Source organism: Hippichthys cyanospilos, chromosome 2, assembly GCF_059441005.1.
Source record: "Hippichthys cyanospilos isolate Australia breed blue-spotted pipefish chromosome 2, RoL_Hcya_1.0, whole genome shotgun sequence".
Lineage (NCBI taxonomy): Eukaryota > Metazoa > Chordata > Actinopteri > Syngnathiformes > Syngnathidae > Hippichthys > Hippichthys cyanospilos.
In genome coordinates this window covers 12,040,769-12,057,744 of record NC_142370.1, presented here as the reverse complement: position 1 = coordinate 12,057,744, position 16,976 = coordinate 12,040,769, and the positions used below count along the sequence as shown (strand labels likewise).

Genomic DNA, 16,976 nt, shown 5'->3' with positions numbered 1-16,976 from the left:
AGAGTTTTTTTTATGATAAATGAAAATAGATGTCAAACCTTTGTATATGCTTTATTTTAATGTATTCAACACGTGATGGCATTCACAAGGCAAAGTGACACAAAAGGTTTAAGGAAGGCAGTGGCCGGCCACTAACCAATCATATTTCATAAAACGTCAATACGTATTCCACTGATGTTGTTGTTGCCTTGGCAACCAAGCAACCCTGGAACTCACCATAGAAACAAGACACTGTACCATGTGGATAACAGTAGGTACCAAGGCAACACCAACGAGAAAGTCCTGGTAGCTGGCAATTGCTATGGCAATTCGACGCTCCCAATAATTCACCGAGTTACTACGACGAGAGTTGTTTTTTTATAAATTGTATCGGAAGTCCATTAATATGACTCTAATTTCAACAGGTGTTGTCTCCATGGTAACAGCAGCCATTTACAGTCCACAGTAATGTATATGTGAATTGTAAAAATAGAAACACACTCACTAGAGGCAAAAAGCCCAGTAACGATAATAACATTAGTACAATAGAACACTGCATTTGGCACAAGGTCACTCAGAACTCACAGCGTCACCTTGTGACCACGTGTAAACATCAGCACCGGTTTTCTCCCGTCACTTTTTACGGGTCACGTGACTGGAAAGCTCCCAGCCTAGTTTGTATGCTTGCTTGCCAGAGGAAAAGTTTTGTCACCATCCAGCACAGGACACATTATCTAGCATTCAGCACCATATCGACCAAAGCACAAAGACACCAAGTCAGAAGCTTCAGACGACATAAAAAATGAAGTCGACGGTAAGGCCATTTCCTTCTAATGTCACTGAGGGAAGAGAAGCACCGCATCAACCTAGACATACATAATAACCTGAACGACAAAGGCCATTTGCCCGCCAGAAGCCATCAGTGTTTTCATCATATATTCTGTCTCCTCAGCAAAAATGCCTTTGTGTTGCAGTGAAGAGTTTCGACATGCACGTTACGTTGGTAAATTTGCGGTTATATATGTTTAACCCCATAAGGTTTATCTCAGAGCGCTCATCAAATATGTGTCTGCGTCATGTTATCAAATTATTTAACAATGAAATGAAAGCACAACCAACCAGGATTAATATCGTAGCGATTAGAAAACCTAAACCTCTGCTAGTCACAATTCATAATATTGAGATAAGATACTCTGACTGGGAAATGCAGCCTAAGTTCATTCTTTGCAGGTCTCTCATTACTTTATACGGAGATAGCGGTGTAAAACTTAAACGGAAAACAGTGTTGCCAGAAAGATAAATAAACTGAATTTGTCAGTAACACAAAATGACTGTCCTCTGGCTTCGGCTGCAAGAGGCCGCTGTCAGTCCAGATTATTATATATATCCATGAAAGCAACACGCAAAAACATGTGCAGTAAAAGCCCAGTTGAAAAAAAAAAACATACAAAGACGGTGATTCAATGAACAAATGTCATCAAAGTTGTAACACAATATTGGCCTATTATAGCAAAGAGCTTTTTCCCAGGAAGCAAGTAAGGTGCTACGGCACTGGCACTAAAAACATGGAGATAACAAACATAAGACCATACTCTCATGGTTGAAAACAAACAAACAAATAAACAAAAAAAACACAAAAGTTGTAGAATAACAAAAACCAAGGAAGCAAGTTAGTTGCGATGCCAAGCTTGGAAAAAAACACACACCAAAAAAAAACAACAAAAAACAAAACAATAAAAATGCACCGTGAAAGTTAAGTGGAAAACAGACAAAAAAATAATTTCAGACAAACACGGTCATCTTAATGAAGAAACACATCAAAGTTCCCCCAAAAAGTACAGTCTATCTTATCACAAAAGACCAACTTCCTCACAGAAAGTTAGCCATTCACTGTGAGATTTGGCACTGAAAAGACGATTTGAGCTAAAGTGGAAACAAAACAAAAAAAAATCACACAGATTGATTTTAATGAAAAAAAAATCAAAGTTCTACAATAAGAATGGCCTAGTTTAGCAAAAATAGCCTCAGCAATCTAGTCAATTGCTATGCAAGACTTGCTGCTTACGGCTTCTTCTCGCCCGCTGAGAGTCACGTGACCGCAGGTGAATAAATTATATTTACAAAGTTTGAACGTTTGGTATCAAGGAAACAACAAGCATACACGCACACGCACAACATCCAACAGCAAGTCATCATAATGACAGGAAGAAGAAAAAGGAGCAAATGACAGTCAAATGTGCTCTGTCTAATTCCTGGTATCACCTTTGTTTAGTTGCTAGTTTTTTTTTGTCTTTTTTTGTTTTTTCATAAAATCTTCAGTGAAACCAGATGAAATGAAAGAACAATAAAAACCTGAAATTAACATAAAATATGGCCGTTGTGAAATCATAATTAGCGAATGGGTCCAATCCGTCCCATTAGGACAGTCCAATCACGTTGACGCTGCACTTGGGATTATTCCATTGGAATGGGGCATCATCACTTACAGAGAATTGGGACTTGAGACTTGTGGACGATGCCATCAAAACAAGATGGCAACATCAGGAGTATTGTGCTTACCGACAGCATGTGACACAGCTGTGTGAGGGTGATGTCCCAATTTGGGTCCATGCAGATTAAATACGTACACTCCAACGATTGGCCCCACCCCTTGCATCGATACTCGTCCCATCAAATCACGTGTTGTCTCCCTCTGCTCCCTCAGGCTCCTCCCCCTCTTCCTCCACGCTCTCCACGATTGGGTGGTGAGGCTGAGGTTCCTCCCCTTTGCCAGCCCTGGACAAAACATCCATCCATCGGCGCTGGAGCTCCTCCCCGTCTGCACTGAAGTAGAGCGTCAGGTGACTCTGGGAAATTTTAAAGGTGTGCCGACGCTCCAGGCGGTCACACGACTCCGGGAGGGAAACGTCAAAGCCAATCAGAGGAACGCTGCGCTGCGCCTTCACATCCTGAAAACATACGGCAATGTACAGTGTGTGTGCGATGAGGACAAAGTAAGTCGTGTTTCAAATTATTAGGCATATGCAATATTCAGCATGTCTGTCTTAGACAGTGGTCTGCAACCTATGGCTCCAGAGCCGTACAGTATGTGTCTCTTTGTACTCCTGCTGCAGCACTTGATAACTTTTGACTTGGGAAAACTCACAGAATACTTCATCTAAATTGAAATGACAGTAGTTTGTTGGTTTTCCACACTGTTGTTTTTTTTTTTCTTCTTTTTTTTTAGTTTGTCAGTGCCATTGATGGCTTTGGATGTCAAAGATCAATTTTCAGCTGATTCCACTGACATCTATTGAAGTCATAGTCATTTAAACTGGGATAGCAGTGAATAAATGAAAGGTTGCCGATCCCTGGTCTTGGATCTTTCCATTTGTACTTGTGCTGCGCACAGGACCCACCTGAGGAGCGCCATAGATGTAGAGGACTAAGGGTTCATTTTCGGGGATGACAAACCAGGCTTTCTGCCATCCTCGGCCACCTCCTTTCTCCATGTGATGAAGAAAGCTGCACATGACGCTATTCTCTGCCGCCAGCGAGGCTTGTTTCTACAGTGACAGAGAAGGGAGTCGGTCAGAAGTCCCAAGTTACCGTGGCAACAGTTAAGCAGGTCAAGTCGAATCCCAGCCGAAGAGTCCTCGTACTGTGACCCTGACCATGAGGTCCCTCTCACCTCCAAGATGGAGCGCCTCCTCTGGTTGTTGCCAGCCATTACAGAGGGTGGCGGAGACACGCCCACCAGCATGGCGTAGCAGTCCACGCACACGCGGTTGGTGCGGTTGTTGTCATATGAGAGGCGGGCGCGGAACTCTGAGCATTTCCCACAAACCACCTGGAGATGAGAAAGAAGTGTCTTAGAGGGCTACTGGTGGTCGTCGTGGCGACAAAGAAAGCGAGCTGTGATTGGACGCACGTGACCGCAGGCCTTGCAGTGGTGGCGTCGCCTAGTGAGGGCATTGAAGGCCTCCTGGCACTTCATGCACAATGTCACTTCCTTCTCGCGGATAGGTGTGGGCGCACGTTTCCCCAGCTCGGCGCAACTCTGACAGACAGAAGCAAATGACACCAATGCCTTTTAATCTAAATGAATTAAAGCGCACATGTGATGTTGAGAAGAAAAACTACAAATGGTTTATCAAGAAAAACTGCATCCAATCATGTTTTTTGTTTTGCTGGTTATATTAAAGTAAGCTTATAGTAGCTTGGGGAACCTATTTGTCCTCTATTTGTTTGAAGGACTTCTCATCAGTAATTTCTCTGGAAAACTGTGCGACTGACTCAAATTCATCAGAATCTGACCAAGAAAATGATAGATGACCTAATTGGAGATAATCGACGCAAAGACTGGCCACCACCTGCTGGCAAGTATGGCTGCGCGCATGGCATCTTGAAAAATAGGTTCTCAGAGCTAGCGTGGTGTCAAGTATATGAGACTCCAAATAAATTCACCCTGAAAGCAACTACAGTATAACTCTCTTAATTTCACCCAATTAAATAAAAATGAGCCTGTGAGATGTTTTTCGTCTGACAATAAATAGTGTTTTTTTTTTTCTTTTTCTCAAACTTTTCTCCCCTCATTCCTAGTCAAAGATATAGTCGATGTCAAATTACATTGAGGGCATGGGGTCTTTACCGGGGAGTGAGGAGGTGTTGACTCATCATCACGAAGAGAACAAGTCAGGTGACGAAATGTCTCCATAGTGTGTTCGTGTCTCTGGATTGTGGCCTGGATGGCCTGCAAAATGCACACACACGCACAGGTGCGCACACACACACATGCACACACACACACGCAAATCCTCTGAATGGTTAATACTGTAGACTCAGTGATGCTGCTTGACTTCAAGCCTGTCCCCCTATTTTGTTTCTACCTGAATCCAGTCTTTCTTCTCATCTTCTGTCCTGCAGAGACACAGCAAGTAAAAAAAAGTGAGCAGAGCCAACCTCAATACTCGCACAATAGAGTATGTCAGTGTCATTAGCAATGACATTACCTGGCCTGCAGCTCAAGAGAACGTTGCTTGCCTGACACCAAAAAAGTACGAGGAACTGCAGCGCTGCTCATCTCCTTCAGCTGCACAGTAAAGAAGAAAAACACATGACTTTTCTTGCTGGCTGTTGGTATGCTGATATCTAGTATTGATAGCAACCCCAAAACAAATGTCATTGATGATATTTGCTAACATGCTAAGATGCAAATGGATTTACTAATTACCATCCCCCAATGTAAGACTCACCTCCATACCGTCCACATCGATGCGAGCTCGGACACCGTACTTCTGACCAATCAGACGCAGTTTGGGAACACAGTAAAGCAGCCTATCGTTGAACTGGAAGGGCAAAGAGATGATTAGACCAGCGTTTCTAAAAAAAATCAATTTGATTCTGGCTTTTTCCAATCAGATTCAAAAGCACGGAACTGGTTGGTATTTATTTGTGCTAATCCTGATGTTAGAGAGGACATTTATTGATTTATTTTTTTTTTCAAATACTGCGATAATGGCTGATTCCAAACTTTTCAGCGTCAGAGCAGCCAAGTTCAGAACAGCTGTATTCGACTTTCCATGCATTCAAGATGACATGATGACACTGAAAAAAAAGGGCAGCCCATACTAGGATGAGGTATCGATCCTGCGATGTGCCGTTCTTGTTGGACAATTTGAGAATGTGTCCCTCCTTGATGAGCTCGTTAGTTGGGTTTACGATGTCTTCTTCACCGCCGAGGAGCTCGTAGACCTTCAGCAGCTTCCGCATTCGCTCCTGAAAGATACAACCTGAACTGTTGCGAATGTTCCACGACTATCTGTTCTTGGAAGCTGTTCTAAAAGTTCTCACCATCTTCCTGATGGCGGCATTGGAATGTTCAGCTGCCGTAGCAATGAGCTCCAGAGACTCTGCGGACAGAGAGGATCTTGTCACATGAAGTCAACCAATGGGCCAACTTGATCATCCTACCATTTTCTTTTAGGGTTGATAGTTATACTGCAAAATAATATATTTCCACCGTAGCATACCAGTGGCTCACATGTTGGTATTGTATCCTAATCAAGTTGCCTTTTTGATGTTCTCAAATGACTTACCATGCCAAATTCCTGAAGTTAGCATTTGCTACATTCTCATAAAATTTAATAAAAAATAAATAAAATAAAAATACAGCGCAAAATGTAAAATCATGGTCACTTCTTCACCTTGTGACTTCATTGACTCAATTTTTTTCTTTTTTTAAATATATAATAATACCAGCTGCAATCAAGTTAGCATTTGGTAATGGGTCGTTTTTGTATTTGGCATGAAGACAAAAAGTCCATTCTTGTTCATCTGCCTTGTGTACTCAGGTTTCCAGTGGGTCTTAAATTAGCATAGCAGTTGTTAGCATAATGTCAAATCCTTAGCAATTCTTATTGTGTGCAAATGCACATGTGTGTGCATACTCTGAGCATCCTTGTAGTCTGGCGCGTCCTCCGGTAAACGGTGAAGATAATCTTTGAGCAGGAGTTCATATCGAGGAATCCTTTGGACCGGCTCCAACATGTGATGTTGAAGTGTCAGGTTAGCGCAGCGCTCATCCCTCTGATACACACACAAAAACATAAATATAGCCAAAATGCACACATACACATTGTTGACTAAAATTCGGAAGACAACCATATTCTTGACTGAACGTTGTCTTAGAACAAATTGCACGTTCGGGAGTACGGACCTTTCTCCTCTGACTATTTCTTTTTCTTGGTACTTCAAGAAGCTTTTCTTTGTATTGTAATCTCCGATTAGGAGCAGAAACCTCTCTGTGGACAAGCGCTTTCTGTTGGTACAAGGCACTTAATTGGGGCTAGAATATTCTATAACAATCCGTGGGCCAATTGTGGTCCACATTCAAATTATCACCGACTACAGCCTTTTTTATCGAATCAGTAATATGCGGCCCACCAGCAATATTGACCACAGTATAAAATATGTGTAAAAAAAACAAACAAAAAAAAACAACGTATTTTCATGGCCATAAGGGGCATTGAAAAGTCTTAAATTATCACCAACATTTACAAGGTTTCCTATGATGTGCTGCAGGATTTGTGCACCCAGTTGCAAAATCTGTAAATGTTACTGAGTGTCATCGATGACTGCTCTGCTTCACTGGCTGAAAACCATTACTGCCCACACGCCGCGTATATAAAAAGAGAGGGTGTGATAGAGTACAGGATGTGGATGTTAAAGGGGGAAGGATGGGGTTGAAAGAGGAATGACACTAAAAACAAAAAAAGAGAAACAGAGGCTGCTCACCCTGGGAACCAAAGATTATCACGTTGGTTTACTGTTGTCGTGACTAAACCTTCGGAATATAACTTCAAAATAAAAGTGTAGCAATGCCGTTCGTGTCATGTTACTTGTGCCATAAGGAGAAGATGAGCAATATCAAATAGAACAGAATCACTGATGTTTTGCAGCAATTGACCAACCGAATCAATGAGGCAAATCCTCCTCCTGTATATACGTCTATTGGGACGGTGGAAGGCAATCACCTGGATGTCATGTATGATGCTCTTGAACAGAGCCGACCTCTCCATCCATGTGTTGACGAGCTCCATGGCACGGTCAAAGTTCTTCACATACTCGCCGTACATTTTGAGGAATGGTGCAAGCTTCTGTAGGATGTCTCCAATGCGCGGGTTGGATTCCCTAAGGATTTTTTCAAAGGTGTAATTTGTGAATCCAATTCGCTAGTCCTTCCATGCGACTTGCTTCATTAAGCGGTCTTACCACTCCTCCATGCGCTTCTGTAGGGCGGGTAGGAGGAACTGTTGGTGGAAGCAGTGAATGGAGCAGATGTTAGAGAAGATTCCGTGAATGACGTCACATGGGAATGAAGAGCGGGATCGCGCTTCCTCCAGGAGTCGAGCGCAGAAGACCTGTGGGGAGCAGCAGTGCGTCAGTCGACCGACTACTCGTGTCCAGGCTGCCTGCGTACCTGCGGAGCCCTACCTGGTCCAGTAGATGGAGTTTGGACACATACGAGATCTCTGTGTGAAGGAGCTCATTGGCAATGTTGAACACTCTCTGCTGGACAGATAGCTGTAAGACAAGTGGTGATATCTGTGACAGGCATCAATCAAAATATGTCATTGATCAAGAATATTTCCTCTAAAACAGCCCGGCAATTAAATAGGTTCTGGAGATTCTATCTTGACATCCTGCTTAAGGTCCAGTGGTAAGCAAGGAAGTTCCAAGATCAATTCACTATCAGGTTCTGAAAGTAGGTATTACGATCTAGGTTTTATCCACAGCAAGTTTTAATTTTAATCAGTAGGTCCTGGAAGTACACTACAATTTTCTGAACATGGGTATAAAGAAGGTTCTTCGATACAAAAGTTTTAGTAATGATCAAGGAGGCTCAGGTCGTCCACTTCAATGTACTGAACAAATAGCCTGCAGGCCTGCTCCAAAAATATCTCACCAATGATGGGAAATTGGGATTTTTTTAGGAATGTTGCAGGTGATCGTTTGAAACACAGGCTGAGATTTAATCATTAGTCTTCTGTGATTTTCTGTTAGAGACTTATTGTGAGAGCGTATTGTCATGGCTTTGGCATTCATACAAATGATCACTTATTAAAAATGACATACAATAACACTATTTCTTAAAGTTATGTGAGATTTTTTTTTTCAAAAGAGCGTATCAGTCTGGAGTAGTTCTCAGTTTCAAAAAAAGTCGTTGAGCTGCCTGCTGTCTGCAGGCACCATGTTGGGGAACTATTCTAGAGGCTTTATGGGTCAAGATGTTTTACCTCGGCCAAGTCTTGTCTGGGGGCTGAAAGCACCAAGGTAAGCTCGCCCTCCTCCTCCTCTTCCTCAAGGTCACTGTCTGCATCCTCCGAGAAGTCCCTCCTCCTGGCTGCACACCTCGCCTCGCCTTCCTCGCCCTCACCAGGGTACGAGGATGAGCTGGAGAGTCGGGGCAGTCCGCAGGAGAAAACTCCGACTCCACTACCACCGTCGTCCACACCCACAAAACAAAGCTCCTCGCTGTGTGACGGTGAGCTGATGCTGTCGATGCCACTGTCGCGATTGGCCAGCTTGCCGTCCGTTTGCGAGGAAGAGGGGAGGGATAAACGCTCGGGCGGCAGACCTGATTGGTCGGACGGCAGACGCTCGCTCATCTCCACAGAGGCCGACTCCTCAGGCACTGACCCTTCCTGTACCACGTCCTCCTGACATTTGAGCTCAGGGAGACCTTCCTCCGTCTCCTCCTCGGAGACAACGGGAGCTGACAATGATGAGGGTGGAGATGACGGTCGAGATGTGGGGGCGTCGAGGTGACGGGGACACAGAGCCCCCCCGGTGATGTCAGGAACCATGATTATCTGTTCACTGCAACACATTACATACACATTACATACCAATGATATAAGAAGTCGGTAATTATAAACATACTGTAACACTGTAACAAAAAAAGTGATTACATGTCAAGAAATATTGGTTCAATGATAGTTTATCAAAAAACCTCAATAAACATGATTAATGGATCAAAAAACATTGTATCAATAAACATGAAAACGTACTCATAAAGAATAAATCAAAAAGGATTATGTGAACACCATCGAGTACCAATAACCAAGATACCAAAACTATGAGATACCGTATCAATAAGCATAACGTATCAATAACCATTACTATAAAACTATTGACATACAACATTATTCATCATGATAATGTGTTGAGTGTATTTTTATCTGTATATGTGTTAGTTGATCAATACATATAAACATAAATGTTCAAATGCACACTATTAATAAATTCAATCAATGATGACTTGAAAAGCACAATATTAAAAAGCGTACACAAATAAAATATGCAATAGTATAAAATAAGTCAAAACTACACTAAAAAGTGAACTGTTTTCACATGACGGCCTGTCAGATATTATCGCTTTGAACCTTGTCAGAAAGCATGATGGAGACCACCACAATGGTGATCGAAACAGCATTAGGACAGTGATACCCCCATAATATTAAGATGACCATGATGGTGTCCATGATGGGAAATTTCCCATGACAATGCCATCACCATGTCCGGGACACAACCATGTAGGTGATACCCCAATGAGTGTAACATCACGATCATTGTCATCAGCAATGACGATGACATCCGGCAAAACGATGGAGAAGATACCCCAATGACAATGACATCACATGTCTGTGACACCCCCATGACGTTAACATCAGCAATGATGATGACAAGTTGATAACACCACTGTGACAGAAGCATCAGTGTGGCAATGACATTTTCATATTGGTGTTATCACCATGATGGTGACCTCACCTATGTCAATGACTTACTCATGATGGTGGCATCTCCATGATGGCGATACCCTGATTTTGGTAACATCCCTATGATTGTTACATCCCAATGATGGTGACCATAACGCTGACATTACCCTTGATGGTGATGACATCACCAAGATGAGACATGTCTTTGGCAGTCATTATGCCAGGCACATCCCCACGACTGTGACCAAGATTATGGTATCCTCAGTACAGTGAGCTCAGCAACACTGTGACTTCCCCGTGACTGTAACCATGACGGTGAAAACCCTATTGCGACAACATCACGATGCTTCTCTTACCGCTCAAACTTCTCAATAAGCGACAGGACACACGTGGGTGAAGCATGTTCCTCAGGACGAGCGGGTTTGCAGTGTGGCGGTGGGGGCAGCGGCTTGTCTGGCGCTCGGGGTCGGGTCCTCAATGCTCCCGCCTGATGCTGCAGATGGAGCGGCTTAGGGGGGACTGTAGAAGTAGGGAGTCAAGATCATTCAGTGATGTCATGCATGTGTAGTTATTGCTGTTAACTGCAGACAACACTCACCCTGAGGCTTTGGCCCGAGCAGAGGAGGCCGGTTTTTATTTAATTGCGGTGGTCCGGTATCGTTCACTTGCTCCTCCTGGAGCCCGGCAGGACTTGAGGTGGAGGAGGTGGGCTGCTGAGGGCCACATGGAGGCTCCAAAGAGAGACTCTTTGCCAGCAAACTAGGACTCAATGAGGACGGGGGACCTGGCAGGTGCATTAAATGAGAAAGATCTTTGAATTAGGATCCTAGCTCCATAAACATCAAAGCATTTCAGTAAAGATGACGTGAGCTGTGTCGGCTGCAGTTCTGGATGTTCTGCAGCAGGTACTGGTGGTACTGGTCGATGTGATTCTCATAGGCTGCTACAAGATTGTAAATGTGTGATGTTATAACGAGTTTGGAGCAGGGGTCACCTTGTTTTTTCGACCTTAGCTGATTTTTGGATAGGTCTAAAAATGAATGCAGAGGGCTGGCACTTTGATTCAAACATACTACGGTATTATTAATGATATTCACCAATGGGAAGACACCCATCATTTTAATTTTTTCCCACCATAATTATCAACAATGATTTGTCAAAATAGTAGGTAATACAGATAAACATCAATATGCAACACTTTATTTCAATTAATCAGTACAATGTTTGCATTTTCAATTGATCACGTCTACAAAATTCTTGGGAAAACATGATGTGCCATCGCTGGCGGGAAAACCGGTTTGTTGCCAATGGATTTGACATTGAAGCGCTATGTGCAAAGAGCCCGTAGGCAAAATCGAGATTAAAGCCTTAATTACACGCTTATCTTCCCCTATTTGGGGGCCCCCATGTTGGGGAGCTCTATTCTAGTGGCTCTATGGTCGTAGAATGTTCAACAGTAGCCTTCAGTAAGTAGAACACGTGGTTCTGATTGGTCATGATTTGTTTGTGAATGTCGAATGCGATAGAGCTTCCATGGGTCAAGTTGTTCAACAGCAGGTTCTAATAATAATCAGGGAAATACTGGTAGTCCACTACATGGTTGGGAATGTTCTGATTAAAGAGATTCTGGGAGATCTTTGCGTTCTACAGTATCTCAGTCAAGCTGTGTCATCATTATTATCAACAATGATTTTTCAAGGTAGTCGGTAATACAGCACTAACCAATGGCAGAACCATTTTTTTTTTTTTTCCATTTTTGGTTAAACTTTAAATCCATCTATCGTAGCTAGCTTTAGGCTAACCTGGAAGGATTCATCTCTCTGGTCAAACATCCAAATGTGCAAACTCTCTCTGTGATTTGGCATCAGAGGCTCTGATGACTTTTTTAATATTGTTTTTTTTTTTTTTTTTTTTTTTTTTTTTTACAAAAACATAGTTAATCTACAATTGTGCCATTTTTTATTATTTTGACACTTTCAACTATTCATAATTTGTTTTGCCAAAGTATAATGCGCACCCCTGATTTAAGTAATATTTTTAAGGTATTCACGTCTAATACAGCAGTGGAGAATAAATTCACATCAAGCTTGATTGCAACATGGGAAAAAGAGCATGTTATAGAATTGCCGTTCAAAGAAAGGAAAGGAAGGGAAAACGGGGAAGGTGCCTGCAGCCAAAGCTGATGCTAGAGCACCAGGGATAACCAAAAAAAAAAAATCCCATCTACAGATGCCGGATTGGTGGAATTTATCCATGAACGCTGATCTTCTGGATGTGCAAATAGCACACTAGAAATTCGACTGCTCGCTGCAAATTGGAAACACAAAAAAATCCCCGATGAAGATTTCAGAGCCTTTCCAAATCGGTTTTATTGTTTTATAAAGAAGAATGACATTTCAGTCAGAGAGGACTTCAATTCCTCAAACATCGCTTACCTTTGATTTGCCATTCAAACAAACACTGGATTTGCACCACGACATATGTACAGTACATAATGTACGCCACATGCACCATTCAAACAATCCTGTGACACGAGTACACTCTACAAAATCCAAAAATTCTGATGCAACATTGTAATGGCCAATTCCAACCTCAATTTACGTCATCACAAATTTGTGCACAGCCTTTACAAAAGGCTCTAGTGGGGATCACTGAAGTTGTAGCTGTTGACTATAAGGTTATGAACGTACAGATTGAGAAGGCTTTAGAGGTACTATGGGTAATATGGTTCACAGTAGTTTGTAGTGACGATGAAACAGACTTAAAAATTACAGTATGACGTAGTGAATGTGGGTACTAAGATGTTTCCACCGGACTAGATGTTTTACAACTGGTTCATGTGGTGATCAATGGAGTAGGAAGGTTGCAGCGTTTCTACAGGTCCAGATGTGCTAAGGCAGATTTTATCGGTCATCAGGCAAATTCTTGTAATCCATTACACCATCGTGCATGCTCTCATTAAAAATGTTTTAGAATGTGAAAATGAAGGTTCTACAGGGATAATGTTATAATAATGTTATAGGTTCAAGTAGTCATCAAGAGTCACTGGTAGTCCACGATATGGTTGTGTGTGTCGAGTGCTATTGCATTCCTATGGGTTGTGCTAGTCAACAACAGCATTGTGAATGTTGGGTTTCTCTGTGTCTCGATGTCCCAAGGTTGCTTCATCAAGGAGGTTCTGGTAGACCAGGACTTGGTTGCTATCTTAAATTGAACTAGAGATTGTAAATACTAGAAGTATCCAATATAAGTATAAATGTAGTTTTACTGAAGTTTGTGGTGATGATTAATGAGGTACGAGTACTCCATTACACGGTCGTGAATGTATGGATGAAGAAGGCCCAAAAAGGTTCATAAATCTAGATATTCTACTCTAGGTTGTAGTGATGATCAAATAGATTCTGGTATTCTACCAAGCACTTGCGAATAAGGCCATTAAGAATGTTCTGCAGGTTGCCAGGTTCTACAGCTCTACTCTAGATTCAAGTGGCGATCTGGGCGTTCGGATTAGGCATACAATAGGAGAGGACACAAGGAAGGAAAAGAAGGAAAAGGAAACAAGGATGGCCATCAATCAGAAGGATGCTTTATACATGTCAAGCTGTCCAGCAGGTTCTAGTTATGATTGAGGCTATTCTGGCAGTCCAAGACAAGGTTGCGGATGTGTATTAAGAACTTTTCAGAGGTTCCATAGGCCTTAATGTTCCACATAGTAGATCATTCTGAAGATTTATGGAAAAAACGACTGTGAACGTGGGTATCAAAAATATTTTAACACTTTTGCGGGTCGATAGGTTATGCAGCAGGTTCTGGTCCTGGTCAAGTGGGTTCTGGTGTGTAGATTCTGTTGTTGGTTCTTACAGGCATGAGCAGTTTCTCAACATGATGTTGAAGGAACCTAACATGTGGATGTTCAGGGCCTGGGCTCCGTGACATTGTGACGCTGGTACTAGAGGTCATTGTTAATTTTGCTGTGACTGCCTTTAGTGGACACACATGGGCTTGCGCAGACATGGACGTGCACTTGTGTGCATGCGTGCACAGTGCATGACAGGGGGCGTGTCTGCACACAGAAAATGAAGGTCTCATCATCCATCATCCTCATCGTCATCATCGTCGAAAGCCAAGTGAAAGCCTACACACACGCGTACACGCACGACACGCTGCGATACGGTAACGGAATCGATCCTCGACAGGCTCGTGCACGCGAACAGCACATCTGTTGGCATCAGACGCAGTGACGTGCACGCGCGCCACACTAGCCTACATTCACTGCGGCGAGATGTCGGTCAGCGCGTCCCCGCCCCCCTCGTTGCGACTGTGACAGTCGACATGCACGCGTGCGCCAATGCAGCGCAGAGTCTGTGTGTGTGCGCGCGTGCGCGGGCCTGCGTGCGCGCTCACCTCTGCTTAGGCTACTTCTGTCCATGTACATCGCACAACACAGCACCAGGCCGCTCATGAACGACGATATTGACGATGGCAGACCGCGGCTCACCCGGTCCACATGCACGAAGAAGAAGAAGAAAAAAAGAGAAAGAAAAAAGAAGGAAAAGAGGAGACGGAGAAACCGGCTCCTCGTTCAGGTCCACGCGCAAGAGCAAGCCGCAGCGAGAGAGAGAGAGAGAGAGAGAGAGAGAGAGAGAGAGAGAGAGAGAGAGAGAGAGAGAGAGAGAGAGAGAGAGAGAGAGAGAAGCAGCAGCAGACTGCTGCTTCTATCAGGACATAGATGTAGGTTAGAGGGACTTGATTCGATCCCGTGGAATGGCGGGCGGCGCAGAAACGAGAAAGCCTCTCAGGCTGTGGAGGGGGTGGGTGTGCCTTTCCTTCTCCACTATTCCCTTCACTTTTGGTCTCCTTGACAACGAGATGAAATTCTACGAGACTTGTGCGTGACAGTCGCATCACGTGACTGGCTGGCCAAAAGATTAGGGACACATGAGTGTGAAGTGAAAAGCCGTCAAAGTCGATTCATTGTCGCAAATGTGCTTGAAAAACAAGAAAATAATGATGATACTGTCCTAGCTTGTGTGTTTTCTGGTAATCCTTTACAACATTATAGCTGTTGTCGCTATGGCGACATGGCTACAGAAGCTTCTAATGGTCCACTAACCTGGTCCATTTCAAATTTGTGACTATTATGCTTCTAGAGCAGGGGTGGCCAAGTCCAGTCCTCAAGAGCTGCAACCCAGACTGTTTACCTTCAACCAATGCACCTGATTCAAATCAAGGTCATTGTCAGGTTTCTGTGAAGCATGCTGATGAGAGAATCATTTTAATCAATGGCATTTTTAATATCACAATATTGCCCTTATTGTTATACACACTCTACTAGATGAAACCTGCAAATAATGAGAGATTGGCATCGAACGTTATCAAAAGTGAAAGTAACTGCAAGTTGAACAGTCGGCCCTGACACATTTTCATCTCAGCTAATCTGGCCCTCTTTGCATAAAAACTTGGACACCCCTGGTCTAGATGTTCAACAGAATAATGTACTAAAGGTTTGAGATGTTCTACAAAGGTTTCTTGTTGCAAATAAGGCAGTGGCTACTACAAGGTGGTGAATCTGGCAATTCAGACAGTTCTACAGTTCCAAATGTTCTACAGAATTTTCATACGGTGATCTTTCTGCCCATTAAGTGAAGCAATTTCAAACTGGCGAGGCCTTGGTGATCAAAACGAGCATACCTCAGATGTTCCATGTCAAAGCATCCAATAACACTCCTACATAAACACACACACACACACGCACACGGTAGCAAACATAGAACAGGAAGTGATAAAGAAAGGACAGTCATTAAATCAACACCACCCCTCCCCACATGACCGGAGCTAAAAAACAAGCAGACTCCAACATTACTACAGCATCTGAGGAAAAAACAAACACACCCAGCCATCTACAGCTGCTGGCTTGACCTTTGACCTTACCCCACCCCACTTCTTGAACACACACACAAATGAGTGTGCATCTTTCTCGCTCTCTCTCTCTCTTACTCTCTGTCGCTCTCTTTTTGTGTCTTTGTCCCACTCTCTCTGTCTCTGTCAATCTCTAGGTCACTGGGTCACTCACTCACAGTCACTTTAGTGTGTGTGTGTCTGCGTGAGTGTGTGTGTGTGCAGCTGAATCTATTTTTAGCTTTCATGCGTGGGTCGCTGCATGCTGGGAATTAGGAATTAGGGGAAGTGGGGCTAAGTGTATTGGGGGGATGGGGAGGGCGATGTTAGTAAACGTTGATACCACTGTGACATCAGAATCCCGAGAACATGTCATTGCTGTTGGGGTCTCCTTGGAAGACACTTAGGTGTTCTGATTTTGGTATTAAAACAAACACTGTTGCCAATGTATTTTAACTTTTCTTTTTTTTTTTGTTAATTTGCTAACCTCATCTACAAATGACCTAGCACCGCTGTCTATTTAAAAACATGAAGTATGACTCCTAAAGTTAGCCCAGTCGATAGGGTTGTACTGTTGTTGTAGTAGCTCACCTGTCCTGCCGGCGGTGCTGTTGTCAAGGTGGTAGGAAAACCTCATGGTGCTGAAGTGACTGGAGAAAGACGAGCTAGGCTGCGGAGCAGGGGGAGGGGGGGGAGAAGGAGGGGAGAGGCCGAGCAGAGTGCTACGAGTCCGGTTCATGGGTTCAAGGCTCAATGCTGGGTCGGGAGCGTCCCGCCGCTTCTCCCGCCCTCGTCGTCCTCCCGCTCGCTCCCATCTTCTCCTAGCATCCACCACCTCCA

General features: G+C 43.4%; 1 protein-coding gene across 2 annotated transcripts; it reads right to left on the bottom strand.

The window, feature by feature from the left end:
* Positions 1 to 35: 35 nt before the first annotated feature.
* Positions 36 to 16,954, bottom strand: fgd1 (FYVE, RhoGEF and PH domain containing 1). 2 transcript variants are annotated; one of them, XM_088408387.1, is made up of 18 exons: positions 16,728 to 16,954; positions 10,837 to 11,022; positions 10,595 to 10,757; positions 8,757 to 9,339; positions 7,954 to 8,043; positions 7,732 to 7,880; positions 7,494 to 7,650; positions 6,408 to 6,546; positions 5,812 to 5,870; positions 5,590 to 5,736; positions 5,214 to 5,306; positions 4,971 to 5,050; positions 4,848 to 4,878; positions 4,610 to 4,711; positions 3,890 to 4,018; positions 3,650 to 3,808; positions 3,378 to 3,524; positions 36 to 2,927 (listed from the first exon to the last, which is right to left on the bottom strand). In XM_088408387.1, the coding sequence occupies exons 1-18, from the start codon at positions 16,873 to 16,875 to the stop codon at positions 2,655 to 2,657; spliced, it is 2,835 nt and encodes a 944-aa protein (XP_088264513.1). In that variant the 5' UTR covers positions 16,876 to 16,954; the 3' UTR covers positions 36 to 2,654. The 2 variants fall into 2 exon arrangements, with proteins under 2 accessions (XP_088264513.1, XP_088264514.1); XM_088408388.1 differs by lacking the exon at positions 16,728 to 16,954 and adding an exon at positions 14,643 to 14,896.
* Between the last annotated feature and the right edge of the window lie 22 nt (positions 16,955 to 16,976).